The following is a 26,709-nucleotide window of genomic DNA, read 5'->3' as shown; positions in this document are numbered from 1 at the left end:
ATATATATATATATATATATATATATATAGCTCAGTTGGTAAGGCATCGGTTTGGCATACGGGAGACGGTGGTTCGAATCCCGCTTGGGGCAAAAAATGAGCACATGACACCATCCAGTATGGGTCCTTGGGCAAGGTCCTTCACGCTAATGCCTACCTCATACAATGATGAGAGACAGTAAAATGAATGACATGCCGGCTCAGACGTCGCCCGGCCAAACAAGGTCTGCGTCAGGTGCTGGGGAACCAGAGCACCTTGATGAAAAATGGGCTACTGGAACAAAGCGGAGATGGGCGAGATGCGATAACATGGCTCTGTTGGAATGCTACTACTCAAGCAACCCTAGTCAGAGTGGTTACATGCAGAGAATGTGGGCTAAATGGTTTCTTCGAAACCCACAGTCACGGTTGACCACGAAACAACTAGTAGCTCAGTGTTCCAACATCCACAAACGGCAACTGCTGTCACAACTTGAGATTGATGAGGTACAACGCAGGTTCCATGGTGAAGGGCCCCAGGCTGCCAGATTAGAGGAGGAGGTCATACCAGAGATTGGGAGGCAAGCCCCAATGAATGCAGATGATGAGATTGGGAGGCCAGCCCCAACGAATGAAATGCTGAGCGAGGCAGCAACTGACCTGAAAGCTAAGATCATGGCGAGAATGAAAGCTGGGCAACCTAGAAACCAATTACAACGGCTATGTGAAGTACCACCTGAAAGTCTCATGGAAAGTGTGAATGCAGCACTGAGGGCGATCCCTACCGTAACGATCACGGAAACCAATGAGCTGATACACGCTTCAGCATCAGTGATCCTTGAGATGCTTGGCTATAAGAGCAACCATGGAAGCCATGAGATACGTTACCCACCATGGAAAAGACGGTTGGAGGCTAAGATCAAGGCGGCTCGGAAAGATGTGAGTCAATTGACGGAGGCCCAGAGAGGTGTGATGAAAAGGCCGATACCCGAGAGGTACATCCAGATGACCATACCTGAAGCACTCGAAACTGCCAAACAAAGGCTCCAAGCCTTGTCCAGCCGCCTAAAGCGGTACACGAAAGAGAATGAGGCCAGACGAATAAACAGGCTGTTTGCAACACAACCTGCAAAAGTGTACGCTCAGTGGCCGGGTCCTAACAACAGAGCTGACCTACCAAGACTGGAAACTGAAAGGTACTGGAAAGGCATATGGGAGAAGGAGGTTGCACATAACAGCAGTGCACAATGGCTGGTGACCCTGAGAGAGGAGCACAGCAACCTCCCTGAACAGAAGCCAGTTACCATAACAGTGGCAGACATACAGGAAAGAGTCTCAGATATGAAGAACTGGACAGCACCAGGCCCGGACATGGTCCACACCTACTGGCTAAAGAAACTCACAGCACTCCATGAGCGCCTAGCAGCACAAATGAACCAGCTGCTGAGGGATGGGACTCACCCAGGATGGCTAACCCAAGGGCGAACGATCCTGATCATGAAGGATCCCTCAAAGGGGGCAGTCCCATCCAACTATCGGCCAATAACCTGTCTCTCCACAACATGGAAGCTCATGTCAGGCATCATTGCGGCTAAGATAAGTGGACACATGGATCAATACATGAGCAAAGCACAGAAGGGCATTGGTAGAGATACCAGAGGAGCCAAACATCAGCTCCTGGTTGACAGAACAGTTGCACAAGACTGCAGGTCCCGACGTACCAACCTGTGCACAGCCTGGATTGATTACAAGAAAGCCTATGACTCGATGCCACATACATGGATCACTGAATGCTTGGAGTTGTATAAGGTGAACAGGACCCTAAGAGCCTTCGTTGCGAACTCGATGAGGATGTGGAAAACCACACTTGAAGCCAATGGCAAGCCACTTACCCAAGTGTCCATCAAATGTGGCATATACCACTCTCCCCACTGCTGTTCTGCATAGGACTGAACCCCCTAAGCCAAGTAATCACCAAGACAGGCTATGGATACCGCCTCAGAAATGGAGCTACAATCAGTCACCTCCTCTACATGGATGACATAAAGCTGTATGCTAAGAGCAAAAGGGACATAGACTCCCTGATCCACACAACCAGGATCTACAGCAGCAACATCGGGATGTCATTCGGGCTTGAGAAATGTAGTCGGATGGTGACTAAGAGAGGAAAGGTAGTCCGCACTGAAGGGGTCTCACTCCCTGAAGGAACAATAGCAGACATTGAGGACAGCTACAAGTACCTCGGCATACCACAAGCCAATGGCAACCTCGAACTGGCAACAAGGAAAGCGGCTACGGCCAAATACCTCCAGCGAGTGAGGCAAGTCCTAAGAAGTCAGCTCAATGGCAAGAATAAGACCCGGGCAATAAACAGCTATGCCCTGCCAGTGATCAGATACCCTGCAGGAATAATAAGGTGGCCAAAGGAAGAGATTCAGACCTACTCAGAGAATGTCTCAGACAATGGGGAACAGAAGATGGGGCGCTGGAAGAGGGACCATCATGGGAGGACAAGCCCCTACAAGGGATGTACCACCGGACCATAACTGAAGTGGCCGATCTCAAGAAGTCCTATCAGTGGCTAGAGAGGGCTGGCCTGAAGGACAGCACAGAGGCACTCATCCTGGCTGCTCAGGAGCAGGCCCTGAGCACCAGAGCCATTGAGGCCCAGATATACCACACCAGACAAGACCCAAGGTGTAGGTTGTGCAAAGAGGCACCTGAGACGATCCAACACATAACTGCAGGGTGTAAGATGCTGGCAGGGAAAGCCTACATGGAACGCCATAACCAGGTGGCTGGCATAGTCTACCGAAACATCTGTGCGGAGTATGGACTGGAAACCCCAAGGTCAAAATGGGAAACACCTCCAAAGGTGGTGGAGAATGACAGAGCGAAGATCCTGTGGGACTTCCAGATCCAGACTGACAAGATGGTAATGGCGAACCAACCAGATATTGTGATCATAGATAAAGGGCAGAGGAAAGCCGTTGTAGTGGATGTCGTGGTCCCAAGTGATGGAAACATCAGAAAGAAGGAACACGAGAAACTCGAGAAATACCAAGGGCTCAGAGAGGAGCTGGAGAGAGCCTGGAAGGTAAAGGTGACAGTCGTGCCTGTGGTGGTCGGAGCACTCGGGGCAGTGACCCCCAAACTAGATGAGTGGTTGCAACAGATCCCGGGAACAACATCGGACATCTCAGTCCAGAAATGTGCAGTGCTGGGAACAGCAAGGATACTGCGCAGAACCCTCAAGCTTCCTGGCCTCTGGTAGAGGACCCGACCTGAATGAGGGACGGACACCACCCGAGGGGGGGGTGAGACGAGGATTTTTCATTTTATATATATATATATGTGTACTGTATATATATATGTATGTATGGATGTATATGTATGTATGTATATATACAGTATATGTATGTATATATACAGTATATGTATGTATATATACAGTATATATATATGTATATGTATATATGTGTGTGCATGTGTGTATGTTGTAACTGAAAATGTGTCACACTACTCATAAACGGTAATTGCTGGTAAGTTTGGCACAGGGGACGTCTTAAACGTAATGTGGCACAGTGGCACAGGCGTCATTTAATTAAAAAGTGTCATGGCACAAACAACAAACAGTCCAACTTGAATCAAGCTGCAAGATAGAAGATGGATGCCGGGAAAACTGTCAGTGACTAAAATGAAGAAGGCAGCCACGGCCAGAGGAAATTACGTTCTACGTACTCCATATCGTCTGGCTTCCATTTTTAATCTTGAGAAATATTTGTCATCCCCCTGTAGTTTATCAGCTGTTCCAACTTGTATTGATGAACGTACATTTTCCCAAGAGAAACAATATCAAACGCTGCTGGAAGTGTGAATTCATTTGGTGTGAGTTGACATCTCATGTCATCTCAGGTGATTTAACGTGTGTTTATTCAAATGATATTAAAGTGTGAAAGGAGAAGTTGGGGGGATGACATCGAAAGAGTAATGACGGCCCTCCTACTGTATTTTTATCACGACTGCATAACCCAATTTCAGCAATCACACGGAGAAGGAAGGTGAAAAATATCAAATAAATTACCGTAAAATGTCGGGAAAGACTTCACCGGCAGAATAACTGAACCTTGTGGTACATTGGACCAGTGACTGAAGAGGATCAGCTGCTCTGTACTGTGAAACTCCCATCTCGGAAATGTCTTTTTTTTTTCATGTTCTTTTTGGACAGGAGGGGCATGGGGGGCAAAAGTCTCAAGCTCAAGTACGGTAAGGCAAATTCATGGGAAGGGAGTTGACTTGAATTGCAAAATTATACACATGATTTCATCAAATTAAAGTATTGAAATTCAGATTCTGAATTGTTTGATTATGAATCCTGTCATAATTGATTACATTTTGCGGGGCTTGTTTTAGAAAAACATTTGATGCTAAATATATCTAAAAAATATATACATCCGCTGTATGTCATTTTAACCCATATCCATTTCTTGGTCAGGTATGCAGTTCAGTGTTGGCAGGTGTAAATATGAACATAAACCAAATCTGAAACATATAACCAAGACATTTATATTACAATTCCAAACAAACATTTGGACATTAATAGCTTCTAAACTGCATACGAGGTGAACAATTGTGCACCCAAATGTCCAGTAAATTCTTTCTGAACTTGCCCAGTGCAGCTTTTACCAAATGTAATTAAAGGGACCAGAGACTTTTAAAAAATGTAATTAAATGGACCAGAGAGGAAAGTGATTCCACTCCGTTCAGTTCTTTTTTTTTTGACTGAGTGCTGCCTGCTGCTTTTGATGAGAGAGTGTATTACTCTTGTTTGCTCCCAATTTGTGTCCATCTGTGAGTTCCTGGGGTTGAGTACAATGTTTTTGAGGGGCTTGTTATTGCTATCTTTTGCCTGACTTCAAGTGAAAGATGTTGGGGGAAAAAAAGAAACACATTCTGATTCACTTAAGGCACATGACCTTTTAATTTCTCTCTTTTCCAGTATTGGGATGTAATTGGCACTTTACCCTAGGTGGCCGGTCCGTCCTCCTGTCCGCAACCTGGGTCCCCTTCCGTCATCGTCCCTCTGTCCTTATCATGTAAAAATCCTCCTCTGTCCCCGTTCGTCCTCATCCTTTAGAAGTGCATCCGTCCCAGTCCGACCCCCTAAACCCCCGAAGAAAAAAAAAACATCCGTGCATGACACGGTGGGAGAGAGCCCTGGCAGTTAAGAAGATAAGATAAGAAAACCTTTATTAGTCTCGCAATGGAGAAATTCCCGATTCACAGCAGCAAAGTTATGAAAGGAAGAAGTAGAACAACAAAATATAGGAGCTGCTGGAAAGGCAGCCACTCACGCGGCGCCATTTTGAAGTCAAAATAACAAAAATGACACAACACAACACATAGGACACAGACAGTCGTGCAATCTTCACCACTTTTCTGCATACACTTTGTTGTCTGAAGCAGTTCTAGATGAAAGAGGAGAGGATCAAAGTGTCCTTTCACCAGTGGATCAGAGACGTCATGCTGAAAATGTGCACACGTCTGCTACAAGCTAAGTTTTGAAAGCAAACACGAAGCTGTAGCGTCCATTGACGAAAAGAGATGAGTTCACTTTTCCTGTCCCACCTAATCCGCTTCAAACTCCAAGCCGTGACTCCCAGTTCCAAATCCGCATCGGCGCTCCGCGCTAACGCTCCTTTCTTCTCATCGTCGGCTCCTCAAGCCTTACATCCATCCAGCCGCAGACCCTTCAACAGCACCGATCTCTCCGCTGAACAAAGCGGGGCTGTGAAAAATGCTGCCCATTACAGGCGCAAGACACAAGCGCCCCGGGACTGTCCAGCAACGACAGTCAAATGGCGCCGACATTCCTCCCAGTCAAAAACAGTGCTGGTATACCCATGCTGCCGAGAAGGCGCAACCACCGAGCACAGAGTCTCCTCCTTGATGAATGTCGTGGCCAAAAAATGCTGAAAAAAGTCCACATCAGGTCCACACGACGTAAACAACACAAAGTGACAAAACAAACACAAAAACAACAAAAAAAAGCAAGGCTCATGAGAGCACTTGCTGACGGCTGCCTACTCGGGCGCCATCTTGACTTCAAAGATAACACCCTACGGACGAGACAGCACTTACTTTGCTCCATACATTTGCGCAGCACTGCCGATCCTTTTGCAAAAACCGCAAGTATTATCATAGATATGCAACCCCCCCCACCCCCCCTCCAGAAATCAGGAGTGGGGAAAATACTTTTTCACGACACTGTGTACAGTAGAAGGGACCGCAGAGAGCCCGCAGATCCATACTAAGGAAGATTAAAAGTGTAAGCAAAGCGCATAAGTGCAATAAGAATGAAGGAATTGAGGCCGAATTCTTCATTCGTGAGAGGCAGATGTGTGTTGATGCTGACAGATTGAATGAGAGATTATTCAGAGTTTAGGAGCGAGCTAATGCTTGTGTTCACTGGTTCTCCTGGCAGCGGAATCACTCTCAATCACACTTCTGTATAGCATGCGCACCCATCCTGGCAGGGTTTCAAAATGATGCTGATAAACGTGTGGGAGGCCATCAGTGACCACTGGAACTTGTGTTTCGCTGACAATCAAAGTCTTCCTGTTTAACGCTGATTTTCAGATATGTATATATATTTTAATTAAAAACTGAAATAATTACTGTTTAAGAGTAATATTATGAACAGCACATTCTGTTTTTGAACATTGTGATGACAGGTGGGAAGCACCAGGGTTATGATAGTTTTGGATTTTTCGTGATACTGTACAGAGTTTTTATTTTATGTTATTTTTTTCAACCCATCCAGTTTCAAATAGTTTTTGGAGTGGGTTTGTTAGCTTTTAATGGCTTTTGTTTTTGTGCAAAATGCTTTGCTTTTGTGAAGTTTTCGCATTAGTTTTAGTTTTTTTCCATCGAGTACTTGTGTGCAAGAAAAAAAAGTTCGCTCACGATTGTGTAAAAAAAAAGTCTTTACTGATATAAATAGATTTTAAATTAACCCAAAGGACATTTTCATTATAATCATCGTTATTTTTATGAGCCTAAAATGTAATTTCCATGATGCTTTGTTTTAAAGCACTCTTGTTTTTTTCCAATTTTATTAATTTTTTAAAAAGGTTTTCATTAACTACAATGACCTTAGTTCACATGAAGCTCACAATATCATCACATCATTTAATATTCACATTAAAATGAGCAGAAATCAAAGTTCTATGGCTTAATTATTTGCCCAACTTTGAATTGGTTTTTGACTTTCATGCGCTTGTCTTTTTTTTTTGTCTTATAAAACTAATTCATTTTCCAGAAATTATTGCCTCTCCATTGGATGGGTTATACATTTCACAATCAAAAATGCATTTATTAAAGTGGGGGCATTTCGTTCAGCATGTTTCTGAAAAATAAAAAGAAATAGTGTGCAAGTTGAAAAAAAATCCCTTAAACACAGCTTCAAAATAACAAAGTCAAGACAAACTCAATCACATGCTCCAACGAACTATGAAATAATTCAGTAATTTGAAATATTGTCCTCTTAAACATAAATCAGCATTTTCAAAGCAGTGTTTCCTAATTGGTGATTGGCCCAGAAATCAAGGCTTCATTCAACAATATCTAAAAGGCAGGATCATTTCATGATTACTGCCATTGACAGAAAATCAAACGTATCATCAGTTTACAAAATTAATGATTCACATTCACCAACCAAACTGATTTGAAACACAAGATTTACAGTATATTCTGGTTTTAGTTTTTTTGTCACTCTGATAATTTTGTATTATCTTTTTTTAATCTTGATTCATCAATACAACCTCCATTTACAGTACACCCCAAAATGTTCAATCATGAATGTTACACACACACACACACACACACGCCCCGAAAAATCTCTGTTATTCATTCATTCATTTTCCGATCCACTTATTCTCACAAGGTCGCGGGGGATGCTGGAGCCTATCCCAGCTGTCTTCGGGCAGTTGGCGTTGACACCCTGACACCCAGCCAATCGCAGTGCACACAGAGACGAACAACCATCCGCGGTCACATTCACACCTAGGGACAACCTTGAGTGTTCAATCAGCCTGCCATGCATGTTTTTGGAAAGTGGGAGGAAACCAGAATACCCGGAGAAAACCCACGCAGGCACGGGGTAGAACATGCAAACTCCACACACGAATGCCGGAGTCGGAATCGAACCCACAACCTGTGCACTGTAGGGTCCACTGGGCCGCCCCCGCTCAGTTATGGTAAACAATTGTGATTACATAATCTTCCCCCAACCCTTTCTCAAACGTGATGCAATAAATAAAAGAGATACTCGAACGTATCCAACCCAACTATTTTCACTCGTTACTGTCTAAAAATGGCATAATGCCACCGGGCTTTGGCAGAGTGAGGGAGGAGGCAGAGTTTTACAACATTTTTCAGGCAGTTGAGCGTTTTCCGGAGAGTTCATTGATTTGTTCTCAAGATACAGTATTCTGCACATTTGAAATTGGTTAATAATGTGTGAAAATAACAAATGATGTGCGAACAGACCAATAGAATTTATTTGTGAAAAAATATGAAATTGACCACATTTGGATGAACAGGGTTTCCATGCGACATCTATGATGTATGTCCAGTGATTGGCTGCCAACTAGTAAATTCTAGACAACAGTAAATTCTTTGTTGTCTATATTAGTGGCTATTGCTTCCACAAACTCCATAACTGCCATTGAGGTGGTCCGTTTTTCCCTGAAGCCATATTGATTCTCACTTAACAGCGCATGCTTTTCTATAAAGCTATCAAGTCTGCGAGAAAATAGTTTTTCTAATATTTTTGAAAATTGTGGGACCAATATCACTACTACCACAATTTTCAAAAATATTAGAAAAACTATTTTCTCGCAGACTTGATAGCTTTATACAAAAGCATGCACTGTTAAGTGAGAATCAATATGGCTTCAGGGGAAAACGGACCACCTCAATGGCAGTTATGGAGTTTGTGGAAGCAATAGCCACTAATATAGACAACAAAGAATTTACTGTTGGGGTTTTCCTAGATCTAAAAAAAGCTTTTGACACAATAGATCACAGTATATTATTGAAAAAACTAGAAAGATATGGCATTAGAGGTGGAGCTTATAAATGGATAAAAAGTTATTTAGAAAACAGATATCAGTACGTGCAACTCAACAATAAAAAAACAAATCGACTGAAAATCACTCACAGAGTTCCTCAGGGGTCAGTGCTTGGTCCAAAACTATTCGTCTTATATATAAATGATATCTGCAAGGTCTCAAAACAATTTAAATGTGTCCTATTTGCTGATGATACAACTTTCTACTGTTCTGGAATAAATCTGAAACAGCTCCTGACAACCGTAGAAAACGAATTAAACAAATTAAAAAACTGGTTCGACAGAAATAAATTGTCACTTAACCTGAAAAAATCGAAGTTAATTGTTTTTGGCACAAGACCAATCAAACACCAAGCTAAAATTATGGTAAACTCAATTGAGATAGAAAGAGCGTATGAAACCAAGTTTCTCGGATTAGTAATAGACTCAAAACTATGTTGGAAGCCACATATCGATAACGTAAAAAGAAAAATAGCCAAAACCGTAGGGATCCTCTACAAAACCAAGGAAGTGCTAAATAAGAGATCTTTGTACACATTATACACTTCATTATTATTACCATATATGACCTACTGTGTGGAAATATGGGGAAATGCCTGCAAAACAAACACTCCCTATTCTCAACCTACAAAAAAAAGCAATTCGAATTTTTAATAGATCAAAATATACGGAACCCACAAATCCACTATTTATCAAATTAGATACGATGAAATTTTATGACCTGGTTGACTTTAAAATCGTCCAATTAATGTACAAAGCACACAATAACCTGCTCTGCCAAAACATTCAGAAGTTTTTCGAAATTCGAGAAAGCAGCTATGATTTAAGAGGTACCAACTTATTCAAAAAACTCAAAACAAGAACAAACATCAAGCAAAGAAGTGTATCTATCAAAGGTGTTAATCTGTGGAATAATCTCGAAACGGACCTGAAAATGAGTAAATCGCTTGCTGAGTTCAAAAACAAATTCAAAAAAATAGTTCAAACAACCTACATCAATCAGAGTTAAAATGATAAATTCAAAACATTAAGTATAATGATAAATCAGAACTAAGTTGATAAATAGAGAAAGGTATATAAATATCCATTATGAATACAAGAGAAAATTGACACAAGAGTGTCAGGGTGTGGAAGTATATAATCCCGATACAAACCAAAAGTTGTAAAAATATCACGGTTAAGGGTAAAGTATGAGCCTTAATGGAGACTTCTTTCTTCTTACTTTTTTCTTTTCTGATTGATATAAAAATGATTTATTAGATATAAACACATAACGGGGTAGGACTAGATAAGTTTTTTACTTCATCCTACTCCCTTGAACATAATAACTGTGTTGAATGAAGATTGATTTCTTTCTTTTTACTTTTTTTATCTACCTTATTTTCTGTCAAATTATTACTGTATATATGTTTTATGTTCAATAAACAAACAAACAAACAAACAGTTCAGGGTGTACTGCGTCTTTCATCCAAATTCAGGCGGAATAGGCTCCAACTAACCCACATTCCTGGTGAAGAAAATGAGCAAACAGGAAATCAATGGATGGACATAATGTCCACTACTGTGCCGTCAGTGCAGCATCGCTTACTTCACACACAAGGTCACTTGGTCGCAAGATCTTCAGGTCATGACTCACATAACTGAAGATAAATGAGCATTTTGGAATTGAGCAACTAAGTAAATTCTTCCTTTGTGATAAGAAACGTGCACTTTATTTCTAGACATTGATTTGCCGCTGGCTTGATTGCTTTTGGTTGATTTTCTTCCTTTGTGTATGTGATTGGCCTGGAATTGTGTTTGATTGCAAACTGATAGATAACAGCAATTTAAATCACCCTGTTTAGAGTTTTGCTCTTTTGTGAAAATGTCCTTATTTGGTGTCTTTGCTCTTCTCCAGGCCAGTGGGGTCATTGTATGGGTGAAGACTGTGGCTCCGGTGGAGTTCAGAGCAGGACAGTATGGTGTGTCCACACAGAGGGCTGGACCACCCATCACTCTCACTGCAACCACATGGACAAACCCGAGAGTCGGCGGCATTGTTTTAAGGTGTGCGACTGGCACCAGGACCTCTTCGAGTGGGAGCTCTCTCCCTGGGAGGGCTGTGTTCTTGTCCCTTTTTTTTCCAACGAGCTCAAGCTGCGGACCGCAGAGTGCATCACAGCACAGCATGGAATCCAGAGACGCAAAGTGCAGTGTATGCGCACTTCTAACCGCACGATAGTCACTTCGAGGATTTGTGACTTCTTTTCTCAGAGACCCCCAGTGGAGCAGGCATGTCTGATCCCCTGCCCACAGGACTGCGTTGTGTCGGACTTCACCTCATGGTCGGGTTGCAGTAGAACATGCGGCGCTGGCCTGCAGCATCGAACTCAACATGTTCTGACTATGCCGATGTATGGTGGCGCGAGCTGCCCCAACCTGACCGAAACCAGGACTTGTTCTGGCTCTGTTGGCTGCCCTTCTGGGGTGGACGAGTACCAGTACAGCCTTAAAGTAGGAGCCTGGAGCGAATGTAGGCTACCCCATCATAAAGACACCCTAATAAATGGCCGGACCACCGTGGATTTCAGCAGTAACAAGGAGAATAATACAGTCATGTTACACAGACATGCTTCCCATTACCGTCAAGACCATCATATCCATCGTCACCATCAGAAGTACCCCATGTTGTGGGAACTGGAGGTAGGATACCAGACACGGCAAGTCCGCTGCACACGCAGTGATGGAAAGAACACAATGCTGAGGTAAGCAAAGAAAATAGTAATATGGTCCTGTAATAACTGTATTGGGGGGCGGGGGGTTAGAATAATTGGCAAACACTGTACAGTGGTGCCTTGAGACACAACAAGTTCAGATATGTTTTTAGCTCTTCATTAAAAAAAAAAAACCACACACACGCACACAATGTTCATTTCTCTGTTTTATGATGACTTTGACAGTAAACTTCACCCAGGAGTGGCAACAAACAGGTTAAAGCAGGGGTGTCAAACTCATTTTTGTCGCGGGCCACATTCAAATGACAGTTTCCCTTGGAGGGCCGTAATGACTGAAACTAGATAAAGAAGTCAACAATAACGTTTTATTCAACTATTGTTTAATTAACCGTAATGAGGGTTTTGGCAACAAGAAAACACTTACAATATGTTACTGATTTATTGCATATGAAGATTTAAAATGTTGGTACAGACTTTAGCAAGCGTCATGGAAGTTGTCATCTTTAATTTCCTTTCGCGGGCCACTTAAAATGATGTGGCAGGCCACATATGGCCCCCAGGCCTTGAGTTTGACACTGGGCTTTAAGCTTCTTTTTTTGATGAATTGTTTTCTAATTGCCAAACTGCTTCTTTGTTGAGTTCACCAATACAGTGGTCGTATCGTAAATTTTGGCTGGCAAGTCAAAGCAAAAAAATAAATTCCACGATTGTTTCTTTGAAAACTCGTAAGTCGGGTCACTTGGATCTCAAGGCACCATTGTATTGTTAATGTGCTTCACTGAAAGGCTGAAAACTTGATTTGTTGGTCTAGATAAGTGGCTTGTTTGACATTCATCCCCCCCCGCCCCACCCCTTTCCCTATTTAAGTTAAACATGAGCTATAATGTTAGTTTTCATGGTGTTTATTGTCACTGTTCTGTCATCGTACAAAGGAGACTCAGCCAATGGTCACCCATTGCATGATCCTGGTATATCATTGTGGAGACTTGAATTTAGTGATTCCTGCATTGGCTGGACTTTTTCAGTTAAAATGTCCTGTTATCGATGCTGTTTGACCACATCAATACTGCAGTGAACTATTATTGTGCTAAATGTCAAGCACTGCTCCTTTCCTGTCCCTGCTGTTTGAACTGACTTTGGTATTTGCCATTTTGATAAGAACAGAAGACACACACACACACACACACGCATGCGCAGACACAGTATTTGTTCTAATTTCCTTCCCATCAATCAGAATTGCCATGATGGAAAACATTTTTTGCAGTCTTGATTGAGCTTATTTTTGGCCTCTGAATGTTATTATTATTATTTTTTCGTTAATGTTGAAGACTGGTTAAACTGAGAGCTCAATATCATTTTGTTCCTCTAATTACAGCCTAATTAACAAATTAAATCAGGATTGCAGCCCCATCTTTATAACCAACCTAATTTAGCAGTGTAAAGTGAACAATAGAAGCCATAATTACAGAACTAATCTGCTTGTTTTGTTTTGATTGAGTCAGCAATTCCGTTAACAAAAAAAGTAATGCAGTTTAAGTTGAAGGATTTTGAGGGGAATTTAAGGAAGATACCAATAACACCTTCTTGACCTCTGGTAGTATGACGATGTGCAGTTTTCATAATATGTCACCATTTTTCAATGTCTTTTCTGCATCCTCTTTCCCTCTACTCACTATAATGCATTTACCTTCTCAACCCGCAGCCTCTGTGCCAAATACAACTCCCCTGTGACCTACCAGGCCTGCGTGATGCCCACAGACTGCCACACTTCTGATTGGTTATCGTGGAGTACCTGTTCGAAGACCTGCCGGTCCACCGACCTGTCTCCTGGTTACCGTCTGCGGTCACGAGTCCTGACACAGATTCCACTGAGTGGCGGGAAACAATGTCCCATCCTTGAGGAAAAGGAAGCTTGCAACATTATCGGGGACTTGCTTCCAAACTGTCCGAGGTATGTTTTAGTTGACATGTTTCTCATCATTACTTGCTCGCGATCATCAGAATGAAACGCTGGGCTCATATTTAATCTTCCATGCACACTATTTCAAGCTCTTTTAAAATTCATTCAGATGTCCCAAGCTTTCTAACCAGAATGATTACAAGAGTATACCCAGAGGCTACATATATTCATGATGTTGCTGTTCATTTAATTTGTCCCTCTACCTTAAGTATTGACTTTAATTTCATTTCATATAAACTCCTGCAGCAGTTTACGGGTCTGTGGTCCACAGGGCCCGCCATTGTTTCTCGGGTTATACGGTAAAGTTAGACAGTAGGTAATTTCATTCAGAAAATAATGTAGTCAGCTTTGTTTTCCTGTCGGAATATCTTGTTTTATTCGCTATATCAGAGTGGAGGATTCACTTGATTGGGAGAAAACTCATTACAGGAAATAAGCCTCTGATGGATTACTTAGGGCCGTTGTTCAGGAAAACTCCTCGAATATTATTGCTTTATGCTCCGGTGCACTTTCCATGACAAAGAGTGATCATTTGTTTCGAAATTCTGCAACCTTCCACTGATTTGCATTTTCTTTCTCACTCAGCTGTTCCCCCCCCCCCCCCCCGTTACAAGCAGTATTATTTTTATACTACTTTTAGGGCACCAACCATTTAATTAGGTCAAGGCACTATTTTGTTATTGTTTGATTAAAATTTAAGTGTCTCTTCCAAAGACACTGTTAAAAATGACACGGACAACACAAATCCTTTGCAGTTCATGGTACAACTGCAAAGGAGAATAGAATTAGAAGTAGAAATGTAACCTTAGTCACACCAGTATCAACATACCATTACTAGAATTCTACACTTGGCCACGTCAAATATTTTAGCAGCCTCTTTTTATTCCAACTTAATTGGGAACAACCATTGGCCAAGAAAAAAAAAACTTTGTCATGAGCCAGTCACGCCTATTAGACTGTGAAAATATCAAACTGTGGGCTGACAGTGTTTTGCCCCCGGGTGACAGGAAGTAGTGCTATAGAGATAGTCGAGGTTAAACGTGAGCTATAATGTTAGTAGATAGTAGAGAGAGTAGATTGATCCTGAAATATGAATTCCCCTGATACGTATCTTTATGCTGTGAAAGCAATGTCAAATCAATTAATAGTTTAGACCAATGGCTCTTAACCTGGGTTCGATCAAAACCTAGGGGTTCGATGAATCAGTCTCAGGGGTTCGACAGAGCTTCTGCCATGGTGGTTAAGACACACCCGACTCAACATGCCAATTAGTTATGACATGCCCGCTTGGCCATCACTGGCTGGTTCATTTTGTGCACAATTAAAAAATGTATACTTTATACTTGTACTAATTGTATTGACTTTTTTCAGTTTTTAATAAATGTTATTATTTTTAATATCTTGAATTTGTAAAAAAATCGTATTTCTATTATTCACTAATGAAGCGTTCGCTGAATGTGCATATGAACTGGTTGGGTTCGGTACCTCTAACAAGGTTAAGCACCACTGGTTTAGACACTACAGTCATTTGAGGTAAAGTATTGCATAAACCAAAACACAGTTAAACTATGTAGACATTGTCAAAATTATATTGGGTTGGTGGGAACTATAATTTCTTCCACCTGAGTCAGCGTAGAAATCATCGTTAGCCATAATACACAGGGAAGCCAGTCTTATACGTAGCTAATTGCAGAGACTAGACGGAGCCATTTGTGGAGGTACTGTATTTCAGCTCCACAAACAGCCAAGACACCGTTTGTGTCCAGTTGTTGCGGCAAAATGAGTGTCACCTTGGGAAACATGTCAGATTGAACCAGAACTCAAAATACGGGGCATTTATGATCAAGCGGACAGAAAGGGAGAGCACAGTGTCAGATGTCTCTGGCACTCTCTAGGTAAGGAGGGAGAAAATGTGGAGTTTTGAGTTTTTTAACTAAGCACCTGTTGTTGGAGTTTTTTCATATTAACTTGTCCAGCTATCAAATTGGTAATTAAATAAGTACCGGTACATGCTCCACCAAATAGCCGCATGGGTTCATATTAAAATACAACTGAGAGAATCACACAGACGAACTTAGCCCAGTATTGGTATTGAATCGTATCACCGATACCAGTTTTACTCAATAACAGATCGTCAAGGAAAATCTGTGATATGGAACGTCACTAATAGTAAAAGGTTGGTCAGGCAGACTCTGGTCTGTGTTAACGCATTTTGGTCCTCTGGTCCTGTTTCAGGTATGAATGGAGAGCCACTGACTGGGATGAGTGCTTGGTTTCCCCTTTACTGAGCAGGCTGGACCGCCGTCAGGCTAACATCACTCGTCTCTGCGGAGGGGGGGTGCAGACCAGAAAGACCTACTGTGTACAAGTTCCTGATGACTCACCTCCACATCACAGAAAGGAAGGTGAGACAAGACAAAACCACCGTCATCACAGCTGAGCTTTGGTTTGAGACGTACGTACAAAGACATCGTGGCCGTGCAGGCTTGAAGAATAAAGAGCAAACAGCGATGGTGAAGCTTAAGCTTGTTCAAAGTATATCAAAGCTTATCTACAACTACAGTAGACTCTCCTGGGAGCGACTTACTCATTGGCGAAGCAGTTTCATTTAAAACCTAATCCGCAGCACACCCCAGTGTGGTGTGAAAATAGATAAAATGAAATCTTCGCATTGTTGTTTACGCCGTACAGTGAACGCACAACGCTGACATGGTAAGCATTTAAACCACAACACTAAGTAGTTGTCATCAATTTCTAAGTGTGTTAAGGTAACATTGTGTCAGTTGTTCGTGTAGGGGATGAAGAGAGCCTGACAAATCTTGTACAAACATAGCCTCCGCAGCAGTTGAAAGTGTCACTCCATCCTCGCTGGCTAAGCTGTTGTAAAAACAGCAGTCTTCAGGGAGCATGTTTGTGAGCAGAATAAAACATCTCAGGCCGTGCTAGTGGCCCGGCGAGACTATAAAGCTCGGAAAACAATTTAGCTAGACACTGAAGCAATTATTCACACAAGCAAAGGTGTGATGATGCACAATTGAAAGGAAAGCGCACACATTAAGGTATATGGTTCAAGAAAGAATAGAACGCTAAAACATGTGGACCATTGCACAGCTTGACATCTATGCTGGCAAACAAATCTGCCCTAACCAGAGGGCACATTATTAAGGTTCAAAACATTTTCACGTAAGAGAGGCCTGGAATCATTCCACATGCTGTTAGATGATTACGTCTCTGCCTTTAAGCAGCTTTATGTTATAATGTGCTGAATCAGTAGCATAAAGTGAGTTGGCTTGTCCGCCAAGAGCATGAAGCTGGTGTTTCATTACACCCCAAACAAAAATGAAACAATGTTTGTTGAGCCATTATAAGGGGTGTTCACACGGCACACATTTGCATCGGTGCTGCACCGATGTATCTTACACCGGTGTAAATTTTGTGGAGCGTTCACACATGTAAAGCTGCTTACTAAAGAGAAGCGTGTGAACCCCGGTGCAGTCCCACTTGCGTTCACACGGCAGTTTCTGTGGTCGTGCAATACGACCGCAAGTAATAATACGGAAATAAAACATGCACATGAGTAAAGTGTACTTCCTTTTCCCCGCCTTGTTTGTGACATATCAAAAAGCATGGTTTATATTTCTCCAGACAAATCAACGCTGTGGTCTATCGGACACCGTAAAAGGATGAGAGAGAGAGAAAGGAAAGAAGTTCAAAATACCCAGGGTGCAAGTTATGCAATACCCGTATGTAATTAACTCTTCTCACGCGTAGCGAGTCTACCCCTGTAGGTTTCACACGTCTTTTTTTATATCGGTGCTGCCCCGCAAAGTAGCATTTGCTCTGGAGTAAATTTTTAAACCACCTCCTGAGCAGGGTTAAATTTGCTCCGGTTTAAGCTGTTTTCAGCATAACAGTCAGAAAACAAAAGAGATGAATGTGAACTTCCGGAAGGTCACAGCCCCAAAGTGCACTCTCATCCTCACAGACACCTCAATCGCCATTGTGGACTTCAGCTTCTACCCTCAAATGGGAGCCAACCATCTGCTCCTCGCAGCATCTTTCTCCAGCATCTATGCAAATTCAAGCTTCCAACAAAAATTTTGGTGCATGACCACCATAGAGTACTTCTTCACCGACTCCGTCAACGTGCGGTGTGATGGTGCCACAGAGTAAGAAGCTTCTGAAAAAGTTATTGGCTGAAAACTTCCATCAATTCGGGACCTATACGTCTCCAGGACCTGTGAGCGTGCGGGTCAGATTAAAGCTGCCGCTACTCACACTTCAACACTCTCCCCTCAGGCATGAGGCTACGGTCCATTTGGACCTCAACCTCCTGCCGCATTCATAACTTCTTCCCCTTGGCTATCAAACTCACCAACACCTCATCACACAAAAATACAAATAGTGTAACAGTGTACCGATACTGATCCCCCTGTTTACTGTAAAAAACTGTGAAGTTCCTAACTTAACTTATCATCTCTCAATATACATAAATAATCATGCCCAAAGATGGTAGTTATAAAATGAACCTGCATTATAGCCGTCGCTTTGGGTCACCGTTAAAAAGCAGGATTAAAAAGTATGTGATAGACAATAATCTTCAGATAAAACTAGGCTGGGCTGAAGTACTTCCCTTTTTTTGTGTTCTCCTTTTATATTTATGCTGTGTCAAACTAAATGCTGTTTACCCATCTAGTGGTTGACAGTGAAATTAAACGAATGGTAGGCAGAACAACAGAGTAAAAAAACACAACAAAAATGCAAACTAGCAGGACACAGAACCCTTAACCTGCAATGGTGAGGGTTCAGTGTGCTGTGTGTTTTTTGTGGGAGCTGGAACGGATTAAAAGATGATTTTTGAAGTAAAAGCACGGTCACAGCGTGCTCTATTTCTTCTCTAAAGCATTTTGATTATTTTGAATTAGAGAAACCTGTCCTGCAATTGCCGCTCGATTGATGGCAAGTAAACATGTCCAATTGAAAAATAAAGAAACATTCCATCTGCCTCGTTCCGTAACATAACCAAAGTGCTCGGAGATCAGAGGTTTTTTTTTTTTCTCTTCAGTGTGTAGTATATCAATGAAGCACTCTGTGGACTGCAGTGTAGGACAAAGATCAATACATAAGCCGCTGTGTTTACAACCCTGGCACAGCTTCAGGTGATGTAAACCGATGTGGCTTCTGCCTTCAACACGGAGCGTTTCTCTTGCGCAACTTACTCAGAAAACAATTTGCTGCTGTTGGATGTCTACAGCCCCGTAATTGTCACCCGCAGTCTCGGGAACAAAGCCGATAAATGTGTAATATGCACCTTATCCATGTGTTTAAGCATGCATGTTATTTCGACGCAGAAGATCAAACACCATGTAAAATGACTCAGGGCTAGAAGACATTATGCAGGAAGGACATTTGCTGAATCTCTCTTTGGGCTCTCATTTAAATGGAAATGTGATATGCACTGATGTGTGGAAGTGCATCAAACTGGAATATTAGATTAAATAAAAACTCCTATATTGGAAGAATATAATCTCACTTTGTTGTAAAGAATGATTCTACCCTCTACAACGGATGTTTTATGATTGTCTTCAGTCTACAAATAACACAAGCATTAATATGTTGGGAACCAGGCCAACCTGTTTCACCATCATTGGCAATCTTGGTTTAATTGTTAACCTGAGTCATGTGTACCTGCAAGACATTTGGTCTTAAAAAAATACACCTTTAATAGGTCAATAGGATCTACTCTACCAATAGGATCAATTAAAGAAAAAAAAAAAGACATTGACCAAATTTGGAGATAGGAGGTTTCGGCCCAACAGTGATGATATTCTAGAACAGGGGTGTCAAACTCATTGTTTGCCAGATTTTAGTGAGTTTCCGTTGGAGGGCCATTATAACTCAAACCATATAAAGAAGTCAAGAATCACGGTTTATTCACCTATTAAGTTACTGTAATGAGGCGTTTGATAAGAAGAAAATGCTTAGAGTGTCACTCTTATTTATTACAAATGAGAATTTGAAATGTTGGGAGAGATTTTAGCAAGTATCATGAAAGTTGCCATCTTTGATTTGCTTTCGTGGGCCACATAAAATGATGTGGGGGGGCCAGAGCTGGCCCCCGGGCCTTGAGTTTGACACCTGTGTTTTAGAAGACGACAGTCACAACAGGATTTGAGAATGCACATCAACTGAGGTAAAATCCTTGATCTCTTAAAAAAAACTGCTGGGACATACTGTAGTCAGAAATTGAATCTGTTTTTATGCACCTCTGTACCGATGTTAAAGCCTTCCCCAAGATGGATGAAAACCAATCGGTCTCATTGGAGACCGACAGACAGCTTGTAAGAATGACAGACATCAACACACTTGTAGCTAATCAAATTTTCCTCATAAACTGGCAGCTATTCACAATTACAACAACATCACATTCATTTTGGTTGAACCTTTTCCAGGCATGCAACAGCAGAAATGGGTATACACTACATCCTCACAAGTGGCATAATATCACACTGGCAGGCTCCACTGCTTCCTGTGTGTGCCGGAGCGGTACTTCAACCAGCTGTGTGACTCATGTTTGCACAGTGTCCAGGCCTGTGACTGCCAGACTGTGTGGGGGTCAAGAAGCTCCCCTGGCCATCAAGAACTGCTCCATTCCCTGCCAGCACCGCTGTCTGCTCTCCCGCTGGTCACCCTGGGGCTCCTGCGTACATGATAACTGCAAAGATCCAGAGGGGAAGAAAGGTATTGAATCACAAAAAAGGTTGGACGTAATCATAGAATTTGCATAAAATACATATAATACAAACTCAAGTGCTGATATTTCACCATTCAACTGGTGTCCAAGTTTGAGAAACAAACAAGTTGATAGTTTTTTTTAATTTATTGTATTTTTTTAATATACAGTATACTGTATATGTGTATTCGATACCAGTGTAAGTAGTAATATGTAAAGCAGAGTGAATTGATTTAGTCGGGTTGTGCGCATGACGGCCAAGGACTCGAGTTGAACAATTATTGGCCGTTTGTGTATTAATTATTAGCACTGTTTTTCATGAATGGGCCAGACAGAGTTGCATGGTGTAAAGGGGCCAGTGTTTGTTAGCAAATTAGTTTTACAATGTCACTACATTTTTGTTTGTTGTAGTATCTATTTTATTTTATTTTATTGTATTCCTTGGTTGGAGCCATCCATACAATTGTTTGCCTTTTGGCGAATGTTAACTTTAATTTCAGGGAATGTTGTTTCAATTAAGCAAGAAAGCTTGCTTTATTAACGCTTTTAAAAGTTGCTCTTTTTCTTTACTTTGACTTTAATGTGATACTTTCTTGCAAATTAGCTGAAGCCACTTTAGCAGCTAAATGCATTCACCCTATATTGGATGAGATGAGAGCTGGGACTTGGGAGCAATCCCTCGGATACAAAAGAACACACCTATAAGTAGCTCATATGAGCTGAAGTTGATACCGATAATTGCACAAATGGGTAAGACGTGGACATTAGCACACAGTACAGAAACTATCAATTTACCACACACTTCTACGACAGATTGCCAAGTTATGTTTTTACAACCAGCTGCTCACGGCAACTGAGCTGAGTACTTTCAATGTAGTCAACAAGATTTAAACAGACCTGAGAGCTGCTCTGCATACCAATGACTTCATTTTGAGAGGCGTGCCATGTTTTCAATGTCTAAACAATGGCAAGAACACCGGGAGGATGTGATTAGGAGATGACGCGAGATAATGTGTGTTTGCATCATACTTCTTTTCTGGTGTATAAGTGACTGGCTGAGACGAAGTCTGCTATGAAAAAAAGCAAGAATTGAACAAGCCATGACTGATGAAAACCACAAAGAGAGTGAGCTGGTGCCCGGACTCTCCATCCCCAGGAGGTTTTAAGAGATGGATAAGATGCTTCCTGAGTGTGTGTGCGTGTGTGTGTGTGTGTGTGTGTGTGTGTGTGTGTGTGTGTGTGTGTGTGTGTGTGTGTGTGCGTGCGTGCGTGTGTGTCTATCTGTGGTGTGCACGTGGCTGGCATGCATCAGCCTTCAACAGGATGGTGCTGTCTCACTGCCTTTTGGAGCAGGTGAACAGGTGTGTCACAACCTTCAGACAGGCTTGGCATTCAATGCGAGTTACACCTCTTGCGTGTGTGTGAGTGTGCCAAAGCTGTTGGTGTGTTAGCGCACTACTAAAAGGGCAGCACGACCTCATCGCTGTCGTGTGTAAATGTGCACGAAAGCCCCCCAGGGAACGACTGAAGCGCGGATTGTTCAGTCAGGTCAATGCCCACACTGGTTTCCATGAGACCACGGGCAGCTCGTGTCCCAGACAGTGTCATTAATATATTTCAAGGGGTTGAAGACGCAGCATCTGCTGTTTGGCACTTCTTTCTGCTTTAGTAGGCCCAGAGCACCTGAAGGAAACTATTACAATATCAAAAGAAGTGAGCCCTGCTGTAAAATTGATCCGATGCGTGTTTGCTTGAGGTTCTTGGAATGCAGTGCCCTTTTGATTGAACCCTTGCTAAAGAAGACCAAGGGGTACCAAAGTTTGAGTTTGCAATTAAAAAAGAAGATTCACTTCTTGTTCTAGTCTGTAGGGGTGGGGGGGGGCAGCCCTCTCTGGCCTGATCTTCTCATTAGAATTTTAAGAAACTATCATGCCCGAGGAAAAACAACCAATCAGAGACAGAAGCAATGACTGATGAGATGTCAATCATTTGTCCCCCTTGGCTTTGTGCTGACCTGTTACCTTGGCCTTTGGGAGCTTGGCTAAAACTACTTGGGAATATCTTACTCAGGAAAGTGTAAAAAAATAAAAATCCTCATCTTTTGTTTGCCAACAACAGGGCATGAGACTAGCAAACAGAAGCAGAGCAACGAGACATGATCGTTCCATGCGGTCCACGGACATATTGAAGTCACCAGATGTTCTCACCAGTTTGATAAAAGTACCCGCTCGCTTATGTTGTCCACACAAGAGATGTCTCCATGCGAGATATGAGTGCACCACATCTAAAGTGAATGACAGCCCCCCCCCCCCCATTCCCTTCAAATTCAGCACAGACAGGAGTGCATTGTACATGGCGGAAGCTTGATGGACCTGCTAGGTTCCGTGCAGAGGATTGGCGCTTTCAAAATATGTATATAGGGAACTGCAAGATGAGGTCCACTTGCGGTGAGGTAAAGTTCGCCACTGCACCAGATGTGTGTGACTTGATTTCACCTGGTGTAAAATCTAGTCTACTTTCTGTCAGCAAATTGTCAGGTGCACCAGGAACATGTGAGAGAAAATGCCCTCGGTCTGGCAGAATGGCCAGCGAGATGGAGCACGGTCTGCCAAATTACCAGTCACAGTAAACTTGACTTGCCGCGGCACAAAAAATGAAGATGTGCCAGTTTTTACACCAAGCACACGTGCACCTGTCCACCAAAATAGGGCCCTTAGTTTGATAGTAACACCCCATTTAAAGTATGCAGTAGCCATGTCGACTGTGATGCTAATGCCAGGTTAATATTGTTGGCAGTGCTATTTTGTTTAAGCTGATTAGCATTCTCTGTGACAATCACTACTTTGCTCTTTCATAATCGCATGCCATGATGAATGCCGAAATTTTAGAATTGCAATTATGCATGTTAGTGGGGGGCATGACTTTGGTTAGATTTACTCAGGGGACTGGTTAGATCTAAGCTGGGGAGGGATGAGCAAAGTGAAGCTCTATTCAAATCTTGCTAGCGGTTTAAATAGTGCCAAGTCCCCTTTTTAAGAGTCAAAACATTAAAGGCCATGTTCAACTGGTATCGGATATTTCAAATGGTTTTATTATTATTTTTTTTTTTTGTTATGCATTTTGACCCTCCCTCCAGACACAAACTACCCATCAATCAATATTTGTACCGCTTATCCTGTTCAGGGTCACAGGGAGCTGGAATCCATCCCAGCTGACCTTTGGCCAAAGACGGTCTTCAACCTGCACAATTCACTCGTCAATTACAAGGCCCAGGTTGACAGACAATCACACCCACATTCACATCGTCACGACCTGCACCAATGTCGGGCACATGAACCACTAGACCAGTGGTTCTTAACCTTTTTAGAGGTACCGAACCCAACCAGTTCATATGCACATTCACCGAACCCTTCATTAGTGAAAAATAAATAAATATGTCTTTATATATACAGTATATATATATATATATATATATATATATATATATATATATATATAACAAATTCAAGAAAAAAAACACATTAAAAACTGAAAAAAGTTAATAAAATTACATGGCCTAAGTACAGTTTTGGGCGGCCCGGTAGTCCAGTGGTTAGCGCGTCGGCTTCACAGTGCAGAGGTACCGGGTTCGATTCCAGCTCCGGCCTCCCTGTGTGGAGTTTGCATGTTCTCCCCGTGCCTGCGTGGGTTTTCTCCGGGTGCTCCGGTTTCCTCCCACATTCCAAAAACATGCATGGCAGGCTGATTGGACGCTCTAAATTGTCCCTAGGTGTGAGTGTGGGTGTGGATGGTTGTTCGTCTCTGTGTGCGCTGCAATTGGCTGGCAACTGATTCAGGGTGTCCCCCGCCTACTGCCCGGAGACGGCTGGGATAGGCTCCAGCACCCCCCGTGACCCTAGTGAGGATCAAGCGGTTCGGAAAATGGATGGCTGGAAGTACAGTTTTTAAAACTCAAGTCGACAGTGACGACTGAGGGAATGAAATTTCCCGCAGCAGTGATTGGACAAGCAATGCCGTGATCATCGGCAGCCAGTGATGGCCAAGTGGGTGTGTCATAACTAATTGACATGTTGAGTCGCGTGTGTCTCACCCTCCATGGCATAGGCTCCGTCGAACCCCTGAGACCGATTCACCGAACCCCTAGGGTTCGATCAAAACCAGGTTAAGAACCACTGCGCTTGACCATCAGTCACTGTACTGACTTGATAACCTCCAGCCAGGGTCAAGTCTCTACAAACCAAAATTTGGTCAATCCCAAACAGTGAGAAGTGATATTTGACATTAATGGAACAATCCACCCTCAGGATCACAGTCCGCCATTCTACAGAACCACAAAGTAGACAGTTAGATAACAAGCATATTGACAAAGAATTAGAGCTGCTTGTTTAACACTTGGTGTAAATCTTCTGTACAGTCTCCCGATTGACATTCTAGCTATTGTATGTGGCTATTACCTCTCCGTTTTTTTCCAGAATTAACTTTCAGGCATTTGATTGTCCACAACTGCCTTGTAGACAGGTGTTATCACACACAAATCCCTTTTTATGTGGGCATAACATCAACGCTAAATCAAAATGATACTAGTATACAGCACGAAACTAAAGATAACAATTCTGTGTCAGCTGCATATTTTTTGACTACACTGAATTTGCCCTGCAGTAAATGCTTGTCATGTTTTACTCGACTCTCAGTGCTTATCAGATTTGACTGTGATGTGCTGTAAATGTATTTAACTATAGGCTTTATTTAATAGAGGTTTTGTAATTATGCTACTTGTGGTTACAGCGCTGACAGGAGTGCTCTATCTTCGCACTGTGGTGTAGCTCACCTGCCTGAAATAACCAGCGTGACCAAGAGGCATATCAATTATTCATTATTATCTCTTCGTTTCACCCATGCCAAAATCCTTCTTTTTTTCTTTTCTTTTTTTTGATTTTGTGTGTGTGTGTGTGTGTGTGGTGCGGATTTCAGCAGCAGTCAGTGCAGCGGGCATAGCTGCAATCGATCCTCACCATCACTGCTCTTCAAGCAGCCTCCTGGACAGTACACCTCAGATCAGCCTCCTGAACCAGTGGGTCATATTAGTAGTTTGTTGGAGGATGTGTTGGTTAAGCTATGACCCTACTGGAGATTAGATGTTCCACCTGTGGAAGGAAATAACTTGGGACCTTTGTGCCAAATGTCAGGGCTTTGTTAAAATGAGTATAGCTGAAGATGAATGTGGCTGCTGCTCTAGTGGAGTGAAAATACCCCAGGGAGAGGTGGTACAGAGCCAAGTTTACATTATTTAATCGCCAACATTTCTCTTTTTCATCAAGGAATGGGAAACCTTCAATAGTTAATTACTAAAGTTCGTTATTTTCAAGTAAACCATTCAGTTATGTCCAATCAGCAAAGTCTGTATTTATTTCATTTAAAAGAGAATGACATTAATTACAAATCAGGCTTTGAGGCAATTTCATGCGTTAGAGTGAGTTGAGGGGCTAACACAAGCTGAGGGAGAGGCTGGAAAATAATGGTGCAAAAATGTTAGATTTTTATTGCATATAGTTTAGAAGTGTTACTTTTTAATTCTAGATACCGGTCCAGAGGTGACGTTTTTTTTTTCAGATGGTGACCGTACTGTATATAACGTATAAGAGTCACTGTAACAGCACAAATAAGTCAAAAGCGGAGGGACACAAGATGACGACTGACATTTGATAATGTAACGTGATTATTAGTTGCTTGAAAGGCATGACTGAGAAACGCGTTCATAACATCACTGGCCAAATAAATATGTAAACCACTGTTCTCTGGTCAAGCAGGTTAATTGATGCTAACCCGGTTGATGTAGCATAGCTCTGGATAGTGTTGTGTTCGGCTCCAGAGTCTCCGCATTGCTACAGTGAAACCTTTTTTTTTTTTTTTTTGATGCCCTCAGTGAAAAAAAAACACTACAAAATGGCAATGTGATTATTTTGCATTTAGATTTTTGCATATGTTTCACAAATAATATTAAAAAGATGAGGAAACCCCATGTCAATAAGCGCATTTTGCTCAATACTAGCAACGGAAGCCTCAAGTCTTTTGGAATATGACTTGGCACACCTACCTTTGCGCAGTTTCACTCAATCCTCTTTGCAAGACCTCTCAAGCTCCATCATGTTGGATGGGGAGCATCGGTACACAGGCATTTAGTGATCTCTCC

General features: G+C 42.2%; 1 protein-coding gene across 1 annotated transcript in view; it reads left to right on the top strand.

Moving 5' to 3' along the window:
- The window catches only part of thsd7ba (thrombospondin, type I, domain containing 7Ba), a 117,840-nt gene that overhangs the window by 22,221 nt on the left and 68,910 nt on the right, over nucleotides 1-26,709 (top strand). The window contains exons 2-5 of the mRNA XM_086124152.1: nucleotides 11,010-11,856; nucleotides 13,529-13,777; nucleotides 16,022-16,191; nucleotides 20,369-20,527. Coding sequence (XP_085980278.1) covers nucleotides 11,010-11,856; nucleotides 13,529-13,777; nucleotides 16,022-16,191; nucleotides 20,369-20,527 — 1,425 coding nt within the window. The remainder of the gene's footprint in view (nucleotides 1-11,009; nucleotides 11,857-13,528; nucleotides 13,778-16,021; nucleotides 16,192-20,368; nucleotides 20,528-26,709) is intronic.

The sequence above is a fragment of the Hippocampus guttulatus genome, chromosome 11 (genome assembly GCF_054856545.1).
Source record: "Hippocampus guttulatus isolate MCC_2025c chromosome 11, RoL_Hgut_1.0, whole genome shotgun sequence".
Taxonomy (NCBI): domain Eukaryota; kingdom Metazoa; phylum Chordata; class Actinopteri; order Syngnathiformes; family Syngnathidae; genus Hippocampus; species Hippocampus guttulatus.
Note: the sequence above shows the minus strand (reverse complement) of the source record. Positions and strands in the feature narration are given on the sequence as shown.